Source organism: Juglans microcarpa x Juglans regia, chromosome 8S, assembly GCF_004785595.1.
Source record: "Juglans microcarpa x Juglans regia isolate MS1-56 chromosome 8S, Jm3101_v1.0, whole genome shotgun sequence".
NCBI lineage: Eukaryota > Viridiplantae > Streptophyta > Magnoliopsida > Fagales > Juglandaceae > Juglans > Juglans microcarpa x Juglans regia.
This window is the reverse complement of record NC_054609.1, coordinates 2,994,876-3,015,591: the sequence shown is the minus strand read 5'-3', so window position 1 is coordinate 3,015,591 and position 20,716 is coordinate 2,994,876. Positions and strand designations below refer to the sequence as shown.

Below are 20,716 nucleotides of genomic sequence, written 5' to 3'. Positions count from 1 at the left end.
ATTATTCTTACTCTTATCATGTTGCTGTGTTGAAGCAATGAGAGAGATTAATTACAATATCATATGTGGAGTAATCATCTCCAGTAAATTCCAATGCTATTTGCTGTTATGGGAAATAATGGTAGGAACATGCGATTTATCTATAACATATAGTGTATGTTGATGCATTTTATAGACAATTGGATAATTTGATGTTTGCATGTCTATGGCAGTGGTATTAAATGGATCAAATGGTTGCAGTGGTATTAAATGGAGTTCCACCCACCCCTGTTAGCTTGTGGTCGATTTATAACTGCCTATCATCTGTCTACTTAAATAGAGATATTGTTATTTGACTCTATGAGAAGTGCAAAAATCTGTTAGGCTATGATGTGATGGAAAAACTTGATATATGTGAATCTTAAAAAATTTGGATGAATGAATGAATGTCCTTTATTAAATTGGAATGTACCAAAGATGATTGTACATAGTTGTTTTGATGTGGATCCTAGATGCATGCTCATCAGAGTAGATAAGTCATCAAATATAGAATGAATGAATGTCCTTGGTTACACTTGTTATTGATTTTTAGATCATTTGTAAATCTCGTTTTGTGCTTCCCACTTGTGCAATTGCTTTTTTGAGCAACAACACATAAGTTGGATGTGTAATACATTTTTTTATGTATTTTGTTTTTGTACATTTTTTTTAATCTTTTGCAAAACCTTTTCCGACGAGTAAAATTCATCGCAAATAATTTTTCGTCAATTTAACTTATTTACGGCAATATATAATCGCCGCAATTACTAACTGGAAACATATCATGGCGACGAGAATTTAAATCGCTGGAAAAATATCGAGGTATTTGTGGCCATTTTACAACCTTTTGTGATGATCTATCATGCAATTGACTTTTCTTAACGATTTAATGGTAAACGGAAAGGCCATTTCTGTTATTTTTTGGACGATTCCAACGAACAAAAATTGTTGAAAATAGTAATTTTTTGCGACGATTTTTGCCTATCGTTGAAATTGATAAAAAAAAAAACACTTTAATTTCGTCGAAAATGCATCGAATTAAAAATTGCCGAAAATGCTCAAATCCAGCAATTAATAGGGATATTTGCAACGATTTTGAGCATTGAAAAGGACCTGATTTCTTGTAGTGTGGATTATTTTTAAATTGTAATGATAAGATGAAATTAAATAAAATGAAAAGAGTTGTGAATAATCAGGCAAAAGGAATTGTATCTATAAATTCAGATGGAAATTAAAAGTTATCGATTACATACGAGGTTAGCAGTCAAAAAAAAAATCAGACCTAGGCAATATTGATTCTGCTGCAATAGAAATTTCTTCGAAATCTATTGTAATCAATCCCAATTATAATCCATTTTTTAAGCCAAATTGGGTCTCGCGGTTTACGGATGTCTCGATTCTCGAATTACAAACTGTGTGCGACAATACAATTTATGCATCGATCTCACTCAATAACACCCATTCCACTGCCAGTGTCCCTTCAAATTACTTAATATTAAAGGGGAGACCTTGGTGCCGACAGATTGAATCTTCTAGTCAACTTCAAGCCGTCTTGGTCCATTAAACAAGAAGAAGAACGTGCGTTCAACGATAATATATAGAGCAAAAGTCGAATAAGAAATATATTAGTATTCAAGATCGGTCACGCACCAGATAATTAAATAAGACAAGTAGGCACTACAGCAGGTTCAAACTGGCCTCTAGTATAGCCTTTGGCCTCCTGTGTATAGGCCACTTTATATAGCACAATTGATATATAGAATTGATTAATACAATTCTAATACATATAATGCTCTTTTTTCCTTTTCATCATAGTGAATTCTGAGGTTTTGATGCAAATACGGAGGTTGTTCCTTGAATCATGGTGAATGGAGAACATTTGGAAAGAATATCTCATTGTGGAGATTTTATCTGATCTTTGAATTCTTGTTATTTTTGTTAGCTCTTTCCTAATTTATTTCCTAGTTTATCGCATTTGTTGTAATCCTTTAAAACAATAGAAGTGGAAATGAGAAAGCAGTTGCCTTTTTTGCTTAATTTTGAATTTTTAGAGAGACTCCAATTACAAAGAGATTCTGTGTTGTTATTTTTTTCCTCTTGGCTATCAATGTGAGGTTGATCCTGGAGGTCTTCTGCACCAATTTTGGCATTAGAGCAAGGTTCCTTCTGATTATATTCACCATTCGATCAACAACATTCCTAATATGGAAACAATTGATATGGAAAGGAGCATGACATATATGGATGTCGAGAGTGTAGCAAAGGGATTGCAGGCTGATTTATCTCCATCTTATTGACAGTCATAGGACTGATTATAGTGCATATTTTACTCCTTGTAATTTGCTAAGTCTTACCTTGTATAAAATACACAGTTGTCCATTACCATGTATAGCTATAGCTTATACAGTTTCTGTATACAGTCTTTTAATATAAATACAATACTACCCCCACAGGTAAAAAAGTGTGGTGAGATTTCTCAATCATTGACTTGTTTTTCTTCTTGGTATCAAAGAAATCATATTGTGAGGAGGGCTAATTTTTTTTTTCCCCGTAAACATGTCCTCAGTATCATTGAATGTTGGCAATTTTGTCATCGTTAGACTCAAGTCTGAAAATTATCCTCTTTGGCGTGAGCAAGTCCTTGCTCTAGCAGTAATCGATCAGCAGTTTTCCATTTCACAAATTATGGGTTAGGAACAGCTTGATGATTTGAACCCTCTGGAGGTGGAAGAACAGTTTCAACTTACACAACAACTCAATCACTTGAAGAAAGACTCTGATATGCCCCTGAATGACTACCTACGTAAATTCAAAGGTGTGTGTCATAGTCTATCTGCTATTGGCTTTCCTGTTGATGACAAAACCAAAGTATTCTCTCTATTAAATGGCTTGGGAGCAAGGTATGAACCTTTTACCACCTCTATGCTCAAACCTCCTATGCCAAGTTATGCAGAAGTAGTGCCTTTATTGCAAAGCTATGAAACACGAATTAGCTTGCACTCTCCTGACTCAACAGCCTACACTGCCTTTTATGGTCAAAAAAATAACTCAAAGCTCAACAACAATGAATCTCGGCAATCAAGTAGTTTCTCATCAAAAGGTAAAGGTTTTTCTCCTGCTAATCAAGCAACTGTGAAGCCAAATAATCAAGGTTCCCCAAATGTGCCAACCAATTCTACCCGTGAGCCTAATCGTGATTTCTTTGTCAAATCTGTGACAAATGAGCTCACACTGCAATTTGTTGTTGGCATAGGTTTAATCACTCAATTCAGCCTGACAACTTGCCAAAAGCATTTGCAGCTCTCAACATTGATTCAGAAACCAACAATGATGAATGGATTTCCAATACAGGAGCTTCTGCTCACATGACTTCTCATGAAGGTATTTTACACAACTTAAAACCTTATGTTGGTTCAGATTGTGTTAATTGAAAATGGAGATTTTCTAAGAATTATACACATTGGTGATGCTACCATTGGGTCAAGATATTCAAAGATTACTTTAAATAATGTTCTTTTAGTTCCTAATTTAGAGAAAAACTTGTTATTTATTGGACAATTGACTACTGATTATCCAGTAAACTGTGAGTTTTCTAATGAGCATTTTGTGATCAAGGATCGAGTGACACAAAGAGTTCTAATGATGGGACTCAAGCAGGATAATCTCTACACCATTCGGGCTTCACCAACTGCTTTCTTTTCAACAAGGTTTCGAGCAGTAACAAGGGACCTATGGCATCAAAGGCTCGGGCATCCTCAAGAAGCTGTTGTTGCCAATCTCCAAAGCAAGGGTTTTATTAAAATATTGTCCAATAAGTTAGAGAATAAGTTTGTGAGAGTTGTCAGTTAGAGAAGATGTCTAAGCTTCCTTTCTCTGTTTTAGTGTCTAAAACATTTGCTTCTTTTGATAAGCTTCATATTGCCTTGTGGAGGCCTGCTTCTGTTCCTTTAATGAATAAATTTCATTATTATGCTGCCATTGTGGATGATTTTACAAAGTTCATTTGGCTTATTCTCTTAAAGCAGAAATCAGATTTCTTTAATCAATTCTTACTATTTGAGAAGTATGTCTTGAGGCAGTTTGAGAAAACCATAAAAGTGGTACAAACAGATGGAGTGGGAGAATTTCTGAACAATGCATTTGTTAGCCATTTGCAAAATTCTAGTATTTTACATCAAGTATCATGTCCATATACGCTTGAACAAAATGGATTTGTTGAGAGAAGACATCAAAATATTAGAGAGTTGGGTCTTACAATGATGTTTCATGCAAATGTTCCTAAGTGTTTTTGGGTAGAAGCATTTACCACAGCTGTTTTCTTAATCAACAAACTCCCTACTATCACTTTAAAATGGTAGTCCCCTTATTATATGCTTTATCACAAAACACCAGATTATGGATCTCTTCGTGTCTTTGGTTCAAGATGTTATCCATATGTTTGGGACCAAAAGACAAGTAAGTTCAACCCAAAGTCACTCTCTTGTGTATTCTTGGGCTACAGTGATCGACATAAAGGATATATGTGTGTTATTATCCACCTACAAGAAGGACATTTATTTCAAGACATGTAAAGTTTGATGAGGATCATCTTCACTTTAAAACTCAAGTCTCCAATAACAAGTCTCATTCAGATTTTCTGATGACTACTTTCACAGAATGGGATTCTTCAATAGCTCATATATGTTCTCATTCTTCTCTATCAGCAAATGTAGAAAATCCAACTCCTAATGCACCCTTGAGTAAACAACTAATTCTATTTGATTTAGTATGTGGTGCAGAACTTCAGTCCAATACTGTCCTAGCTATGCTACCAGACATCTCATCCCTACTGGATCAAACAGAAGGCCAAGAAGATCTTCAAGTGACTGATCGGTCCATGACAACTCATGCAGAGTCTTCGAATTCGATACTGCCTGCTCCTTCACATCCCATGCAGACTCGTGCAAAATCAGGTATTCATAAACATAATCCTAAGTATGCTTTAATTCATCATTATGGTGGCATACCAAAGCCACCAAGAACAATTCAATCAGCTATTAAGCATCCTGGCTGGAAGAAAGCTATGGAAGAAGAATTGGAAGCATTATGGCAAAATGAGACCTGGTCCCTTATTCCCAGAAATTCCACAATGAATATGGTTGGCTCACGTTAGGTACTAACACCCAAAATCAATCCTGATGGATCATTGCAGCGCCTAAAGGTAAGGCTGGTAGCTAAGGGTTTTCATCAAGTGGATGGAATATACTTCACAGAGACTTACTCTCCTGTAGTGAAACTAACTACTATTCGAATAATCATTTCACTAACAGTAGTTCGAAAATGGAGTATTAGACAGCTAGATGTGAAAAATGCATTCATTCATGGGCTCTTGTCAGAAAAGATATTCATGGAACAGGCTCTTGGCTTTGTGAACCATAAAAAACCTAATCATGTGTGCTTACTTCATAAGGCTATCTATGGATTAAAACAAGCTCCAAGAGCTTAGTTTGATAGATTTAGCACCTTTCTACTTGAATCTGGTTACTTCTGCAGTACAGCTGATCCAAGTCTCTTCATCAATCATTTGGCTCACGGCACCTTGGTGCTACTTCTATATGTGGATGACATCATCCTCACGGGTTCATCAGATAAGTTAATTGAACAGTTCATAGCTGTGTTGCACACTGAATTTGCAATGAAGGACCTTGGTGCACTTCATTATTTTCTGGGGATTGAAGTCAATCATGTTTCAGAAGGCCTTGTACTGCACCAACCTATGTATGTTATTGATCTGCTTGATCGTGCATTGATGAGAGATTGCAAACCAACTCATACTCCAATGACTCAAAAGTTCAAAACAGTCATGAACTCAACAGCCCTTTGTGATCCTCGCATCTATCGATCTCTAGTTGGTGCATTACAGTATTTAACACTAACACTTCCTGATATTTCATTTAGTGTTAATTATGTTTCTCAGTTCATGCATGCTCCAACACAAGACCATTTCACAATGGTAAGACGGATTCTGAGATATGTAAAAGGGACTGTCCACCATGGTTTGCATTTCAAAACTCCAGTACATTGGATCTTCATGCATTCTCGGATGCTGATTGGGTTGGATGTCCACAAACACGACGTTCAACAACTGATTTCTACACTTACCTTAGCAATAACATCATTTCTTGGAGTGCAAAGAAACAACCCAATGTCTCTCGTTCAAACTCAGAAGCTGAATACAGGGCCATGGCCCAAACTGCTGCAGAAATCACCTGGCTTACTTTCATTCTCTGTGACCCTCAAGTTCCATTGATAACACCACCAATTTTATTTTGTGATAATCTCAGTTCCTTGTTTCACGCTAGAAGTAAACGCATTGAGTTAGATTATCATTATATTAGGGAGAGAGTCTTTCTTGGGTTGTTAATCACTTAGTATATCTCAACTTTAGCTCAGATTGCAGATGTTTTCACTAAGCTGCAAACCAGATATGATTTAGACAAACTCAAGAACAAACTATGCCTTGTTACCACGCATAGTTTGAGGGCGGATAATAACATTCACCACATTCCTGATATGGAAACAGTTGATATGGAAGGAGCATGACAGATATGGATGTCGAGAGTGTAGCAAAAATATTGCAGGCTATTTTATCTCCATCTCATTGCAGTCATATGACTGATTATAGTGCAGATTTTACTCCTACATCTTACCTTGTATAAAATACACAGTTGTCCATTACCATGTATAGCTATAGCTTATACAGTTTCATATACAGTCTTTTAATATAAATACAATGCTACTCCCACAGTTAAAAAAGTGTGGTGAGATTTCTCAATCATTGACTTGTGTTGTTTTTCTTCTCCTTCCTCAAGGAATTTAGTGTCTCGTGCCTGTAACTTGCAGTGGGAATTCTTATGACATGTCGAACAACCAAGATCCAAACAACCAAAACCCAAACACCAACCTACTCCAATTGCAAGAACAGATCACTCAGCTCACGAACGTTCTGGAACAAATTGCCCAGAGATTGGACTTGATGGAAGAGCGTCGAGATCAAGATGAATTTGGACCTCACAATAGAGGAGCAGTTAAAAGGGCATGCACGAGCTTGGTGGGGAAGTGTAGAGGAGCAGTTGCGTCACACTCATCGCACACCAATCTCTAATTGGGAGGAGATGAAGGAATGACTGAAGGAAAAATATTTTCCTACTGATTACGAGCAAATGATGTTGGAAGAGATGTTACAATTGAGGCAAGGACCGTTAACTATTGATCAATATACGGACCGATTTAACGAGCTGACTATCCGTAGTAGGATTGTGGAAAATGATCAGCAAACTTTAGCTCGATACTGCACTGGTTTACGTAGTGACATGCGCAAGGAAATGTTGATTGCGCGACTAATCAATATTGACAAAGCATATCAACTACTATTGCATGTTGAGAAGTAATTGGGATCTTCAAGTGGGAGACGAATGACTCCGATGGATCCTAGACAAGAACGCTTGCCAACTTTCTCATTCTAGAAGTCCCCACTACCGAGTAACCAACCTAGGAATGTTGTGGTGGGAGACCAAAAGGGCAAAACCAAGGTTACGGGTGAAGGACCCCAGTGTTACAAATGCAAGGGGTTTGGGCACTTTGCTGTGGTTTGTCCCACAAGAGATAAAAAAAAAAAAAAAATGGCTTTTGTCTGTGAAAGAGAATGGAAGGTGATCGACGAAGTTGAAGAAAGTGAAGAAGAGGAAAGTGAAGAAGATGTTGAAGTCGAAGAAGAGCATTTGGGTGCCACTAATTTACCCAATTGTGTAATCCACTGAGTGCTAACCCCAAGAAGGAGGTTTAGGAAAATGTTGATTGGTGGCTCACGAATATATTTCATATGCATATGGAGCATGGAAGCCGTGCTCTAAATGTCATCATCGACAACGGTAGCTGTATGAATGTGATTTCCAGAGATGCAGTGTAGTGCTTAGGATTGAAAGTTGAGAAACATCCTACTCCTTAACGGGTGAGTTGGGTTAATGAAGACAACCCAATTTTAGTAAAGCATCGGTGCCTAGTGAAATTCTTCTCGGAAAAAAATTATGAAGATGAAGCCTGGTGTAATGTGATTCCCATGACCGTCTGTCACATGTTGTTAGGGCGACCATGGATTTACAATAGTATGGCATCTTATGACGAGTACGCCAATTCTTATTCCTTTAAATTTAAAGGTAAGAAATTTGTTTTAGACCTTTTGCAGATTTCAAAATTTGAAGCACAACAAAAAAAAGAAAATATCCCAATACTGACTATACCTCAGTTCACACGACTTCTAAAAGATGAGCAAATGGTGCTATTGGTGGTGAACCGAGAAGCTAAGTTGGTGGATGGCCTTATTTCTACGGAATTGCCGAATTGCTGGGGTGATTTCAAGATATCATGCTCGACGAGATGCCAAAACAACTACCACCAATTTGGGACATGCAGCACGCCATTGACTTAATTCCTAGCTCATCTTTGCCCAACTTGCAGCATTATTGCATGAGTCCAACGGAAAATGAAGAGCTTAAGCGGTAGATCCAACAACTATTAGACAGTGGGTTCATCCGAGAAAGCCTTAGTCCTTGAGCCATTCCAGTTCTACTTACACCCAAGAAGGATGGTAGTTAGAGGATGCGTGTAGACAGTCGAGCCATTAACAAGATAATGGTGAAGTATAGATTTCCTATTCCACAGCTTGATGACATGTTGGATTTATTAAGTGGTATATCCATTTTTACAAAGATCGATCATTGAAGTGGGTATCACCAAATTCAAATATGTCCTCATGATGAGTGGAAGGTTGCATTCAAAACAAAAGATGGCTTGTATGAGTGGTTGGTCATGCCCTTCGGATTAACCAACGCGCTGAGCAATTTTATGCGAGTCATGACACAAGCACTCAAACCATTCTTGGGTAAATTTGTAGTTGTTTATTTTGACGATATCTTAATTTTTTGTCGTTGTGTACAGGACCCCTTAGACCATGTACAACAAGTCTTGGAAACCTTGAAGAATGAACGGCTATTTATCAATCGAAACAAGTGCTCTTTTATGAAACAACATGTGAGTTGTTTGGGATTCATTATTTTGGATCAAGGTGTGGGAGTCGACCTTGCCAAAGTTCAAGCAATTCAAAATTGGCCTGTCCCACTAAGTTTTTCTTAAGTGCATACTTTCCACGCCCCCCCTTCATTCTATCGGCACTTTATCCGAAATTTCAGCACTATAATGGCCCTTATTACTGAGTGTCTAAAGTCCAAAATTTTCATTTGGACTACAGCTGTGTTGACAAGGAATTCGATGAAGTCAAAACTAAAATGGAAGAAGCACCAATTTTGAAGTTACCAGATTTTTCAAAATTATTTGAGGTTGCCTGTGATGCCTCACATGTGGGCGTTGAAGGGGTATTGAGTCAGGAAGGTCATCCTATCGCCTTTTACAGCGAGAAACTTAATGAGGCCGGACAAAGATATTCGGCATATGACATGGAATTTTATGCTTTGATTAAAACTCTCAAACATTGGCATCCTTATTTAATTCATAGAGAGTTCATACTTTATACTGATCATGATTCTTTGAAGCATCTAAATTCTCAAAGCAAACTAAATGTCAGGCATGCTTGTTGGATAGATTATTTGCAGCAGTTTGAGTTTTTTATCAGGCATAAATCAGGGGCTGAAAATAAAGTGGCCGACGCTTTAAGCATGAGACCACACTTGCTCTTTGTATCCTCAATTAATGCCACGGAATTCGACAACCTTAAACTCCAATATGCCGCAGATGAAGATTTTGGCAGTACCAGGAATAATTTAACTGACAGTGGAGGCGTGTCTACAGGCAATTATTCATTAAAAGATGGTTATTTATTTTATGGAATCCTTTTGTGTATTCCTCGAGGGTCTTTCCGAGAGTTTGTTATTTCGGAACTTCATGGAGGAGGACTAGCGGGGCATTTTGGTTATGACAAGACCATTGCTATTGTCGCCGATCGATTTTTTTGGCCATGGTTGCATCGAGATGTGCACAAGGTGGTGGCTCGTTGCCGGGTTTGTTAGATTAAAAAGGGTACTAAGCAGAGAGTGGGGCTTTATACTCCACTTCCAATTCCAGATAAACCTTGGCAACAACTTAGAATAGATTTTGTTCTTGGATTACCCAAGACTCTCCAAAAACATGATTCCATTATGGTAGTGGAGGATCGATTTTCAAAAATATCCCATTTCATTCCCTGCCACAGGACTTATGATGCTTCTAAAACTGCAACTTTATTTTTGCAGGAGGTAGTTCGACTACATGGTGTTCCAGCCACTATAGTGTCCGATCTAGATGTCAAGTTTATGAGCTATTTCTGGAAAACATTGTGGGCAAAAATGCGGATGAAGTTGCTATTCTCTAGTGCATTTCGTCCTCAAACCGATGGCCAAACCAAAGTGACCAACCGAAGTTTGGGAAATTTATTGCGTTGTCTCATAGCTGATCATGAAGCGAGCTGGGACTTAGTATTACCTCAAGCGGAATTTGCTTTCAACAATTCTGTTAATCACGCCATAGGTTGCACGCCATTTGAAGTGGTCCATGGTTTTCGACCTCAAACTCCGTTGGACCTTCCTTATTTACCTCTGCCTTCTAGACCAAATGAAGCTGCACTAGACTTTTCTAGCTATATGAGGGATATCCATGAAGAAGTGAAATGACGTCTTTCCCTCAGCATTGAAGCATACACGGCCTCTGCCAATACCAAGCGCAGAGATAGACAATTTGACGTTGGTGATATGGTCCTTTTCCGCTTAAGATCAGAGCATTTTCCTCCAGGGAGTTTTACCAAACTACATGCACGATGCGCAGGGCCTTTCAAGGTGGTTAAGAAGTTGGGTTCAAATGCCTATGTAATAGAACTGCCCTTGATTTTGGCCTTAGCCCTGTTTTCAACATTAAAATCTTACTGAATTTCATGGTCCCGAGGATCAATTACCCACAACTCTAGCCATACCAACTGTGCAAGAGACAGTTATTCGGGTCCCTAAGAATACAGTCCCTAAAGATGAGATTGCTTCTATACTTGATCACCAATTCGTTACTACACGCCGAGGGGGTTATTATAAATTTTTGGTCCAATGGGAAAATCGCCCCAAGTCCGAATCAGTGTGGTTGTAGGCCTTTGGCTTTGTGACATTGTCATTAATGTGGCGTGTAGCCCAGGTAGTAGAGCCATTAATGGCGTAGTTCTCCGACCACCTTCTCCCAGACTGTATTCTTAATAGTCTGTTGATATCTTCTTAATGGTCTATTGATTAATACGATTCTAATACGTATAATGCTCTTTTTTCCTTTTCATCATATTGAATTATGGGGTTTCTAATGATTTTTTTGTTTCAGTACTCAGACCCCTAAGCTTGTTGTATGTATGATATGCATTCAAATGATTTCTCATTTTATATCCCGATTAATTTTTTGCATATAGAAAACATGTTTACTTTTTTTTCATCCTAATTTTTCTTTATGGGGTCGTGTTGTTTTGACTAAAAATATTAAGAGAAATACTACATACAAAAAATTATACAAAAGTAAATTTCAAAATGACGTGTTTCACGTGATTCGTTATATCTATTTTATAATTAAAGTAACTTTATAACTTAACGTATAGCATCAGATCACGTTACTTTATGCATTTACATTTGTATAATATTTTTGTAGCTAAAATATATATAGCAAATGAAGACCAATAAAAATAGCATGAATGGAGTCATAGGAACATTGGTCACCGGTCACAAAGCACCTCAGAACATAAGAACGATTAAAGATTTCAATACTCATGATAAGCTTAATTAAAACTTTGTGGGTATTATCTTTCAAAGGTTCGATGGTGGAAGCTGCTAGCTAGCTTGTTCTGGCCGTAAATTAAGCTTTAAAAAACAAGATATCCCAAACGACACGTCATCTCGGCCCAGCTCACGCGGCTGCATGGCCGCATGGAATCCACCAGCTTCCTTCTAATTCAGACGGGAAGGCATCGATTACGCGGTTAGCACTAGCAGTCATAAAAGAAATCAAACTTAGGCATTGATTCCGCTACAATAGAAATTTCTTGGAAATCTATCATAATCAATCCCAATAATAATCTATCTTTTAAGCCAAATTCGGTCTCGCGGTTTACGGATGTCACGAATTTTAAACTAAATAGAATTTGTGCATCGATCTCACTAGATAACACCCACTCCACTACCAGTGTCCCTTCAAATTATTTAGACAATAGATATTTACAATCGTGAATTGTGTAATTGTCTAATAATCATTTTGAAAAAATAAAATAAAATATAATATCTACATAAAAAAAATTAATTTTTTAATGGTAGATCTCATTCTTTTTCAAAACGATTACGTGGCGTTTACTCATTTCACAATTGTACTTAGAATTACTCAATTACTTAATATTAAAGGCGGAGACGATCATATATATAATAAATACAAAATCTTTATAGATATATATATATATATATGAGCAATCGAATCCTTGGAGCCGACCGATCGAATCTTCTCGTCAACTTCAAGTACTCTTGGTCCATTAAACAAGAAGAAGAACGTGCATTTGACGATAATATATGGAGCAAAAGTCGAATAAGAAAGATATATAGTATTCAAGATCGATCGGTCATGCACCAGATAATTAAATGTATGAGAATAACGGAGTGAGTTTTGAGAATAATGGAGTGAGTTTTGTGAGGTTCATCTAAAATGAGTTTAAATGTATTTGAATGTTAAAATGAGTTTAAATATATTTATGAAAAGTTATAAAATATATGAGCCCCACTATCACTGTTCACCAGACATATTATGTTACAGCCAGTGCATCCAGCTGTAAACAAAAACTTGTAAAAAAAATGAAAGCTGACGTAGAGGCTTGCTGACTACTTGTTTTATACCTATGTCCTTTTTAATTATAACTTTTTTTATTTAAAAATGAGACAAATGTATAATGAAAATAGTGAAATGTCTCTTTCAAATCCTTGAAAGTAGGTTTGTCAATTGTGGGGCCCTCAAATGAGTTTAAAATTGGAGTGCATTCAGTCTGCATTAGGGGTGTAACCGATCAGGTCCGGTCTGATTGTGGAAAACATTTAGGACCGAAACGACATGTACCGATTTTGCATTTTTCAAAATTGATTACGCATCGGTTACCCTCCTAAACCGGTATCTTCGGTTTTACCGGTTTCTTCTCCGGTTCAGTTTTTTGATTTTTTAAAATGTAAGTTTGTCATTAAAAATCTGTTAATAAAAAAAAACTGCTTCAAAAAATCTGTTTTATACTTTTATTCCAAAATAATCCCAAACTACAGATCTTTTCCTATCAGTAGATGACTTTCTTACATTAGATTTTGGAGAAAATAGATCATTAGTCGATGTTGATTTCATGATAATTTCCATTGAAGGTTGACAATCGCCAGGTGTTTCGATTTCATTTGAAAGATCCATTTGTGATTCTGTAGTAACAAAAATAAAATTAATAAAAGCTGTTATAATTAATAAAAATAATGTTTGCTGCACTGAAATCATAGAGTATTAACTTGACTTGAGCCTTATTTTTATTTAAAAACTCACTAACTGCACTACAATAATGTAAGCCTTATTTTTATTTTTATTTATTTTTGTTGAGCCTTCACAGTTTATTCAAATTCTCAGGCCCAATTGATAAACAGGACAAAGTGACAAATGTTATTCCAATAGAAAAATTTCAAAAACCCAATCACAAAATCCTAATAACACAAATACAATCACAAACACAATCACAAAAAGCTTAAATTTCGGATTTAAAAACGCTAATATCACAAATATCATCTATTCAGAATCATTCATTTGCAGTAAACACATTCATTTGCAGGAGCATTATAGATCAATAAAATCAATGATAGTACATACTTTGTGCGGGATGCACACGAAATTTCTGATCAATAAAATCAAGAAAATCAATTAAATCTACTGGAGGCAGGAGCATACCCACATCCCAATTCCAAAACACATCAGAAACCACAAAAGGACCAACAAACAACAGCGATTCAAAACTAGAATCAACACCATCAAAACTCAAGAGATTAAAAACCAAAGAGAGAGAGACAGTACCAATCGATAATCAGCGAAAAGACGCTACGGAGGGAATGAAGAGAACTTCGACGTAGTCATGGAGGTGTCAGAGGGGTTGGAGAGGGGGGATGTGATGGAGGGAGGGCTAGGGTTTTCGCCATTCGGGAAAGGGGTTGGAAAGTGAAAGACTGAAAGTGAAAACTGAGGGATTTTGGGTTGGGGGGCTGAAAACTAACATTGAAACGATGCCGTTTCAACAGACGGTTTATTTTTTTAAAAAAAAAAAACTGAGTTGCATGAAACGATGTGAAAACTAACATTAAAACGGCGTTGTTTCAACAAACGGTTTATTTAAAATTTAAAAAAAAAAACTGCGCCATTTAGGTCCAGTTTTATACTAAACGGCACCCTTTTGTGTTTGGCAAATGTGGTATAATGTTATGCTTTTTTCTTTCTGGCACATAATTTAATTAAAAAATTATTTAAATTACTAAAATTAAAATTAAGTAGACTATTCAATATGGATTATTTAATTAAGTGATTAAAAAATAATTAATTATAATTATATTTATGTTGTTAATTCCTAATATGTTACTAACTTAGAGTATGTCAATGTATTAATATTATGAATCTATCTTAATTGTCAATATATTAAAATTTTTAGTTCTTACATTTTGTATATGATTACATTTAGTTAATTACATTAATATTTGTAATTACTTTGTACTAAATAACTATACACTATACCAATATTAATAGTGATATCCATATTATATATAGTTCTAGACTTATATTGAACTTAATACTAACATATTAAGTTAACTATACTATTAGTCTATTATACATATATTATAATGATATTAGTTTTAGTTTTAGTGATTTAGTATAACTATATTAGTATAAATATAACTATAGTCTATATTAGACTATTAGTATTAGTATATATATTAGTATTAGTTATATAATATATTAGACTATATAATAGTATTAATATTAGACTATTAGTATATCTATATATTAGTATTAGTATATATATTAGTATTAGTTATATAATATATTGGAATATATAATAGTATTAATATTAGACTATTAGTATAGCTATATATTAACATTAGTTATAGTGATTTAGTATAACTATATTAGTATAAGTATAACTATAGTCTATATTAGATTATAACTATAGCTATAGTGAGTTGGTTAATTGTTATATTAGTATTTGTTAATTGTTATAGTGAGTTTAATTTATTATAACTATATTATTGATAGTATTATAGTGATAGTATTAGTATAGTAATTTATAATATATAGTGATAGTATTAGTATAGTAATTTAGTATTAGTATTACTATATCATTATTTTATATGTAATTATTTAGTATAGTGATTTATATTAATAACATATGATCAAATAAATTATAAATGTTCATATTTAAGATTAACATTTTATGTTATAATTTATAAATTATAATATGAATACTCTATGATCAAACAATACTAATATATATATATATATGATCAAACAATACTAATATATATAATGTTTAATTTTCGTTTCGTTTTGTAATCTTTAATTTATGATCAATCAATTGGTCCCATATATGTTATTCAGTACCCCAAAAATCAAAATTATTATACGCTTATATATCATTACTCAATTAGATTACGACCTATTTTACTGTGAATTTAACTTAGAAACCGAATTCATTAAAAAATATAGAATTGTAAAATAAATTATACTAGGCGATATTGCGATTATTATGAAGATTCAAATGATACTTGAGTATGAGAAACCAAACATAGACTGTATCAAAAAAAAAAAAAAAAACATAGAGAGATCTAATAGTGTAGTACTAAAAGCAAGTTTACATTTATATAATCTAAAATATTTTAAAAAAATACATAGCAAATGAGGACAAATAAAAGTACTAGCATGAATGGAATCATAGGGACATCGGTCATCGGTCTGATTAAAGATTTCAACACTCAGCTAGGATAAGTATTAAAACTTCGTGGATATTATCTTTTAAAGGTTCGATATTGGTGGAAGCTGCTAGCCAGTTAGTTCTGGCCGTAAAAGCTTTAAGAAACTAGATATCCCAAACGATACGTCATCTCAGCCTAGCTCACGCGGCTGCATGGCCGTATGGAATCCATAAATTCAGACGGGAAGGCATCGATTACTCGGTTAGCACTAGCAGTCATAAAAGAAATCAAACTTAGGCATTGATTCTGCTGATAGAAATTTCTTGGAAATCTATCATAATCATCCCAATCATAATCTATTTTTTAAGCCAAATTGGGTCACGCGGTTTACGTACGGATGTCACGAATTATAAACTAAATAAAATTTGGGTATCGATGTCACTAGGTAACACCCACTCCACAACCAGTGTCCCTTAAAATTACTAAATATTAAAGGTGGAGACGATCATATATAATAAATACAAAGACAGTACTATAGATATGAGCAATCGAATCCTTGGAGCCGACCGATCGAATCTTCTCGTCAACTTCAAGTACTCTTGGTCCATTAAACAAGAAGAAGAACGCGCATTCGACGATAATATATGGAGCAAAAGTCGAATAAGAAAGACATAGTATTCAAGATCGATCGGTCATGCACCAGATAATTAAATTAGAGAAGTACGTGCTACAACTGGTTCAAAGCGGCCTCTCGCCCAACGGGGAAACAGAAGAAGAAGAAGATGGGGAAGCTCGAATGCAACATTGATGGGAACCTGGTTGACACAAAGTTCAGCCAGCCAATGCCATGGATGGGCCTCTATGCTGCAGTAGCGTCCCTGGCCTTCCTCATCTCCATGACTGCGGATGTCATCCAAGGGATCCGCTACCGGAAGTTCTGGTTCCCTTGCAAGTTCTCCTGTCTCAACGCTACTTCCCTCACCTTGTTAGCTGTGGCAATCAAACTCTCGGTGGATTTGAATACCTCGATGCCTAGCCGGCAGGATCAGCTTGCAAAGCTCAGCAACACTGTCTTCATTTGTACGGTAATGAGTAATTCTATGCCTTCCCTTGGCACCATGCAGAACAAGGAAATGTTCACCAACATTCTGGCATTAGGAATACTTGTTATCACTGTTATTGTGAATATTTGCATCCAACTAGCCACCGGAGTAATCTATGTTTTCTGGAAAGAACATGCTTTCATCCTGTTTAATATGCTTGTTTTGCTTCTTCTCTTGAGTTTTTCTGCCTTGACTGTTCCAAACACTAAGCAGTATTTGGAGCTTAAGTACAATAAAAAGCACCAATTAGCTCTCAAAGAAGGCTTGAATCAAACTGGGAAACCGGTTGTTGACAAACTTAGAGAAGATCTCATGAAATATTGGATGATGGCTCATACGGGCAGCCCCCAGTTTGTGGTGGGGCGTTCCGTGACATGCACAGCTTCTGGAGCATTCTGTCTTCTGAGCCTCGCAACTTTAGCACAAGCTATGCTTAGATCCCAGCTTATGCCATGGTCATTTAAATTTTGCAGCGGAGAGTCTGATTATAAGTGGTCGACCACTTTAGTTCTTGCTACTCAGACGACTGCAGTAGTAGTCGGTACTATTGGTCCAGCATGTAGATGGTTCATGGCCATCAATTTCTCATGCCCTAACAGAGGAAATCAAACTGGCAGAAAAGGGTTTACAGTGGAGAACTACTGGATTCAGAGCTTAGTAGAGATGAAAGAGAGCCCATTAACTTTCATACGTGTTCGTAACAAGCAGTGCAGGAAACTTGTTCATGATGCAAAAGATCTTTTCTTAAACTTGTGTATCGGAGTGCAGATTGGACTTGTCTTAATGAGCAAGGGGATTCGCCTCATTTCCACTTTATTTGTAAGCTGGATCTTGTACTGCTGCCACTGCTACCAAGGTTTGAAGAAGAAGTTTATATTCAAGAGTGTTGCAGACATTGAATCAGTTTCAGGTTCACAGCCTTGCATAAAGCTGGATCTAAGCCGTTTTGTCTTGGATCTCGAAGGCGAGGAGGCATTGGTTGAGATGATGAAGAAATATAATTGGGGCCCTACTGATTATTGGTTTCGGAAGGCGGAAAAGAGAGGACCTAAATACCTCATCACACTATTGAAGAACTCTACAGATGGATTCAAGGGAGTGGTGGAGTTTGACAGTAACCAAGTTCCTTCTTTAGAAACTGAAGAACCGCCAAACTGTTGGGCTCTTCCAGTGGTGACACTAACATGTATTGCAGCAGCACTTCCAAACATCAGTCCTACATTAGTTGAAGAATTACTATGTAGTGTGAACGAGGGTCTGACGTATATAAGACTTTTAGAAAACAACCTGGACACAAGAGAAGAATTGCTCAACATCAGGAGGGTAGCAGAGGGGTTGTGGGTACGAGTGGAACTCTATCGCAAGTGGCTGGATGTTGATCTCCATAAACTATCCCTTCAAGGAAAAACCCAACAGGAAACACTTCAAAAACTTTCAGATAATGCAAAGAACAAGCTTTTGGAGTTCCACAAGAATCACACGCCACAATGTTTGAAGCACGGTCCTTCGAAATGGCCAATCAAGATATTGGCCGCCAATTCCATGTATAGGATAACTCAAACTATGCTGCTAAAGAGACAAGGCGAAAATGCCCAGATGGGTAACAAACTATTTGAAACAGTAGTTGTCATGATCTCTGATGTACTGGGTGCTTGCCTCACTAACATACAACGTTTTATATCCATTAAGTGTTTGAACAGCGCCATTGAAGATAGGGAAGACAGCGTGAGGCATGCAGTTGACATTCTTGGTAAAGCACAAAAGATTCTGAAACTTCAAGAAAATGTTTCGTTTCCCGATTTAGATCCCTGTCAAATGGCAAGCATTGAAGAATGGCGTTTATTTTACATGCAAATGCCCTTGCCTATTAATCCTTCTCCGTCAGAGAGTGAGACAGCTTCTTCAAGTTCAAGTGACTTGCACCTAATCATTGACTCTAATTAGCAAGCGTGGAGCTGAAAACAGAGACAGCTTATGATTTTCATGTTTGTGCAAAGTTTTTACTCTTGAGAAAAAGTGGCTTCTGCTTCTTTTGCAACTACTGTCCGTGTAAGGAAAATTTTGTTACAATCTTTCAATTAAATAAAATATTATTATGAGTATTTCAAAAAATTAGTTGAGTAAAGCTACGCGCGTGGCTATTTTACAGCTGCTTTTGTCCTCTTGACCTCGCACTGCCATATAGCAGCCACGTTGTCATTTTATTAAAAGAGAAAAAAAAAGTAGAAAGCAACCCAAAACTAATTCAGTAATTCATTGTCGTCTCCGAGCATCCGTCTTCAGACTTTGTACTCTATTCTATTCTAGTAAAACAATTCTCTTTTTCCCACCATCTTCTGTATGTGTGTGAATTGTGAAGTAGGAAAGTAAAAATAATTCCGCCATAATTAATGCAGCTTCCTTTACACTCATCTCTCTTCCTCTTTTTGAGTTGGCATTTATAGCGTAAATGATACTGATCGAATAAGCAAAGCAATTCAAGATCACATGGTTCACTCCCCTGTTCATGACTTCACAAATTGCTTTCACCCAACCACTTTGCCTCGATCTGTCCCACAAATTTTGTTGTTGTTTGTTATCTTGATTGTATCTTTCCCACCCGAGTAACAATAACACCATTTTCCAAAATCTGCTCTTGAGCTCAAGTATCAGAGAAACCATCTATGCCGGACCTCGAAGTCTAAAGCCAAATACAATTTTGATTAATTATGACGGTTAGTTTCAATAGATAATCAACATAGAGAAAGCAAGAGATTCGCCTAAAAATACAGAGAAAACTCTGAAAATTATTGATTAATAATAAAATTCGAAATTATTTTTATAAAGCCCACAAGCTGGACTTAAATAGTTGTAAAATTTGAAATTATGATGATTTAAATTATTGTATGAAAATTAAATACATAAATAAACAAGAATCCTACAAGAAATTTGGTCAAAATCGAAATCATAATCACTTTCAAAAAATGAAATCAAATATTTATTAACAAGGCAAGAATGAGCGTAAATAAATGATTTGGGAGAAAATAACTGATATTATTCTGAAGTGATTTGGGGGGAAATAAGTGATCGATACCCCATATCAATTTGGGTTTGCATCATTCTCACCAGGTTGTAGAGCATTCGTCCTCAAATTCTAAACTTTATTCCCTCGATCTTTTGGATGTCCAATTAGACCAAACTTTCTTTCTTTTTGTTGTATCGTCTCAATGATCATGGAAAAACTAAAATTGATTTGATCGGGTCAAGGTAAAATAATATTGAACATCTTATCCTCCAAAATTAAGCTTCTTTCCCACATCTCAAATCCAAATAAAAATATTTTGCATTGGAGAATTTGAAAAAAAATCCTCAACTCCAACAAGATCAACATAGTTAATTATCTCAAAAGTTGTTTCATGATTTTTAAACTTCAAAACTTCACCGCCAATTTATTTTTCCAAATTTTCTATGTTTTAAATAAAAATAGTTACCTCTTTTGATAATAAATATGGTGTACAAGATGCGAAATGGATAAGTACACCTCAAGCCAATTTCTTGGCTTTAAGATGGATGATTTTAAATCTGTGGTAGAGTAAGCCCATGAGTTATCTA

General features: G+C 35.9%; 1 protein-coding gene across 1 annotated transcript; it reads left to right on the top strand.

Moving 5' to 3' along the window:
• The first annotated feature begins 16,804 nt into the window (after positions 1-16,804).
• Positions 16,805-19,069, top strand: LOC121244813. Its single transcript, XM_041143023.1, has one exon. The coding sequence runs from the start codon at positions 16,805-16,807 to the stop codon at positions 19,067-19,069; it is 2,265 nt and encodes a 754-aa protein (XP_040998957.1).
• The last annotated feature ends 1,647 nt before the right edge of the window (positions 19,070-20,716 follow it).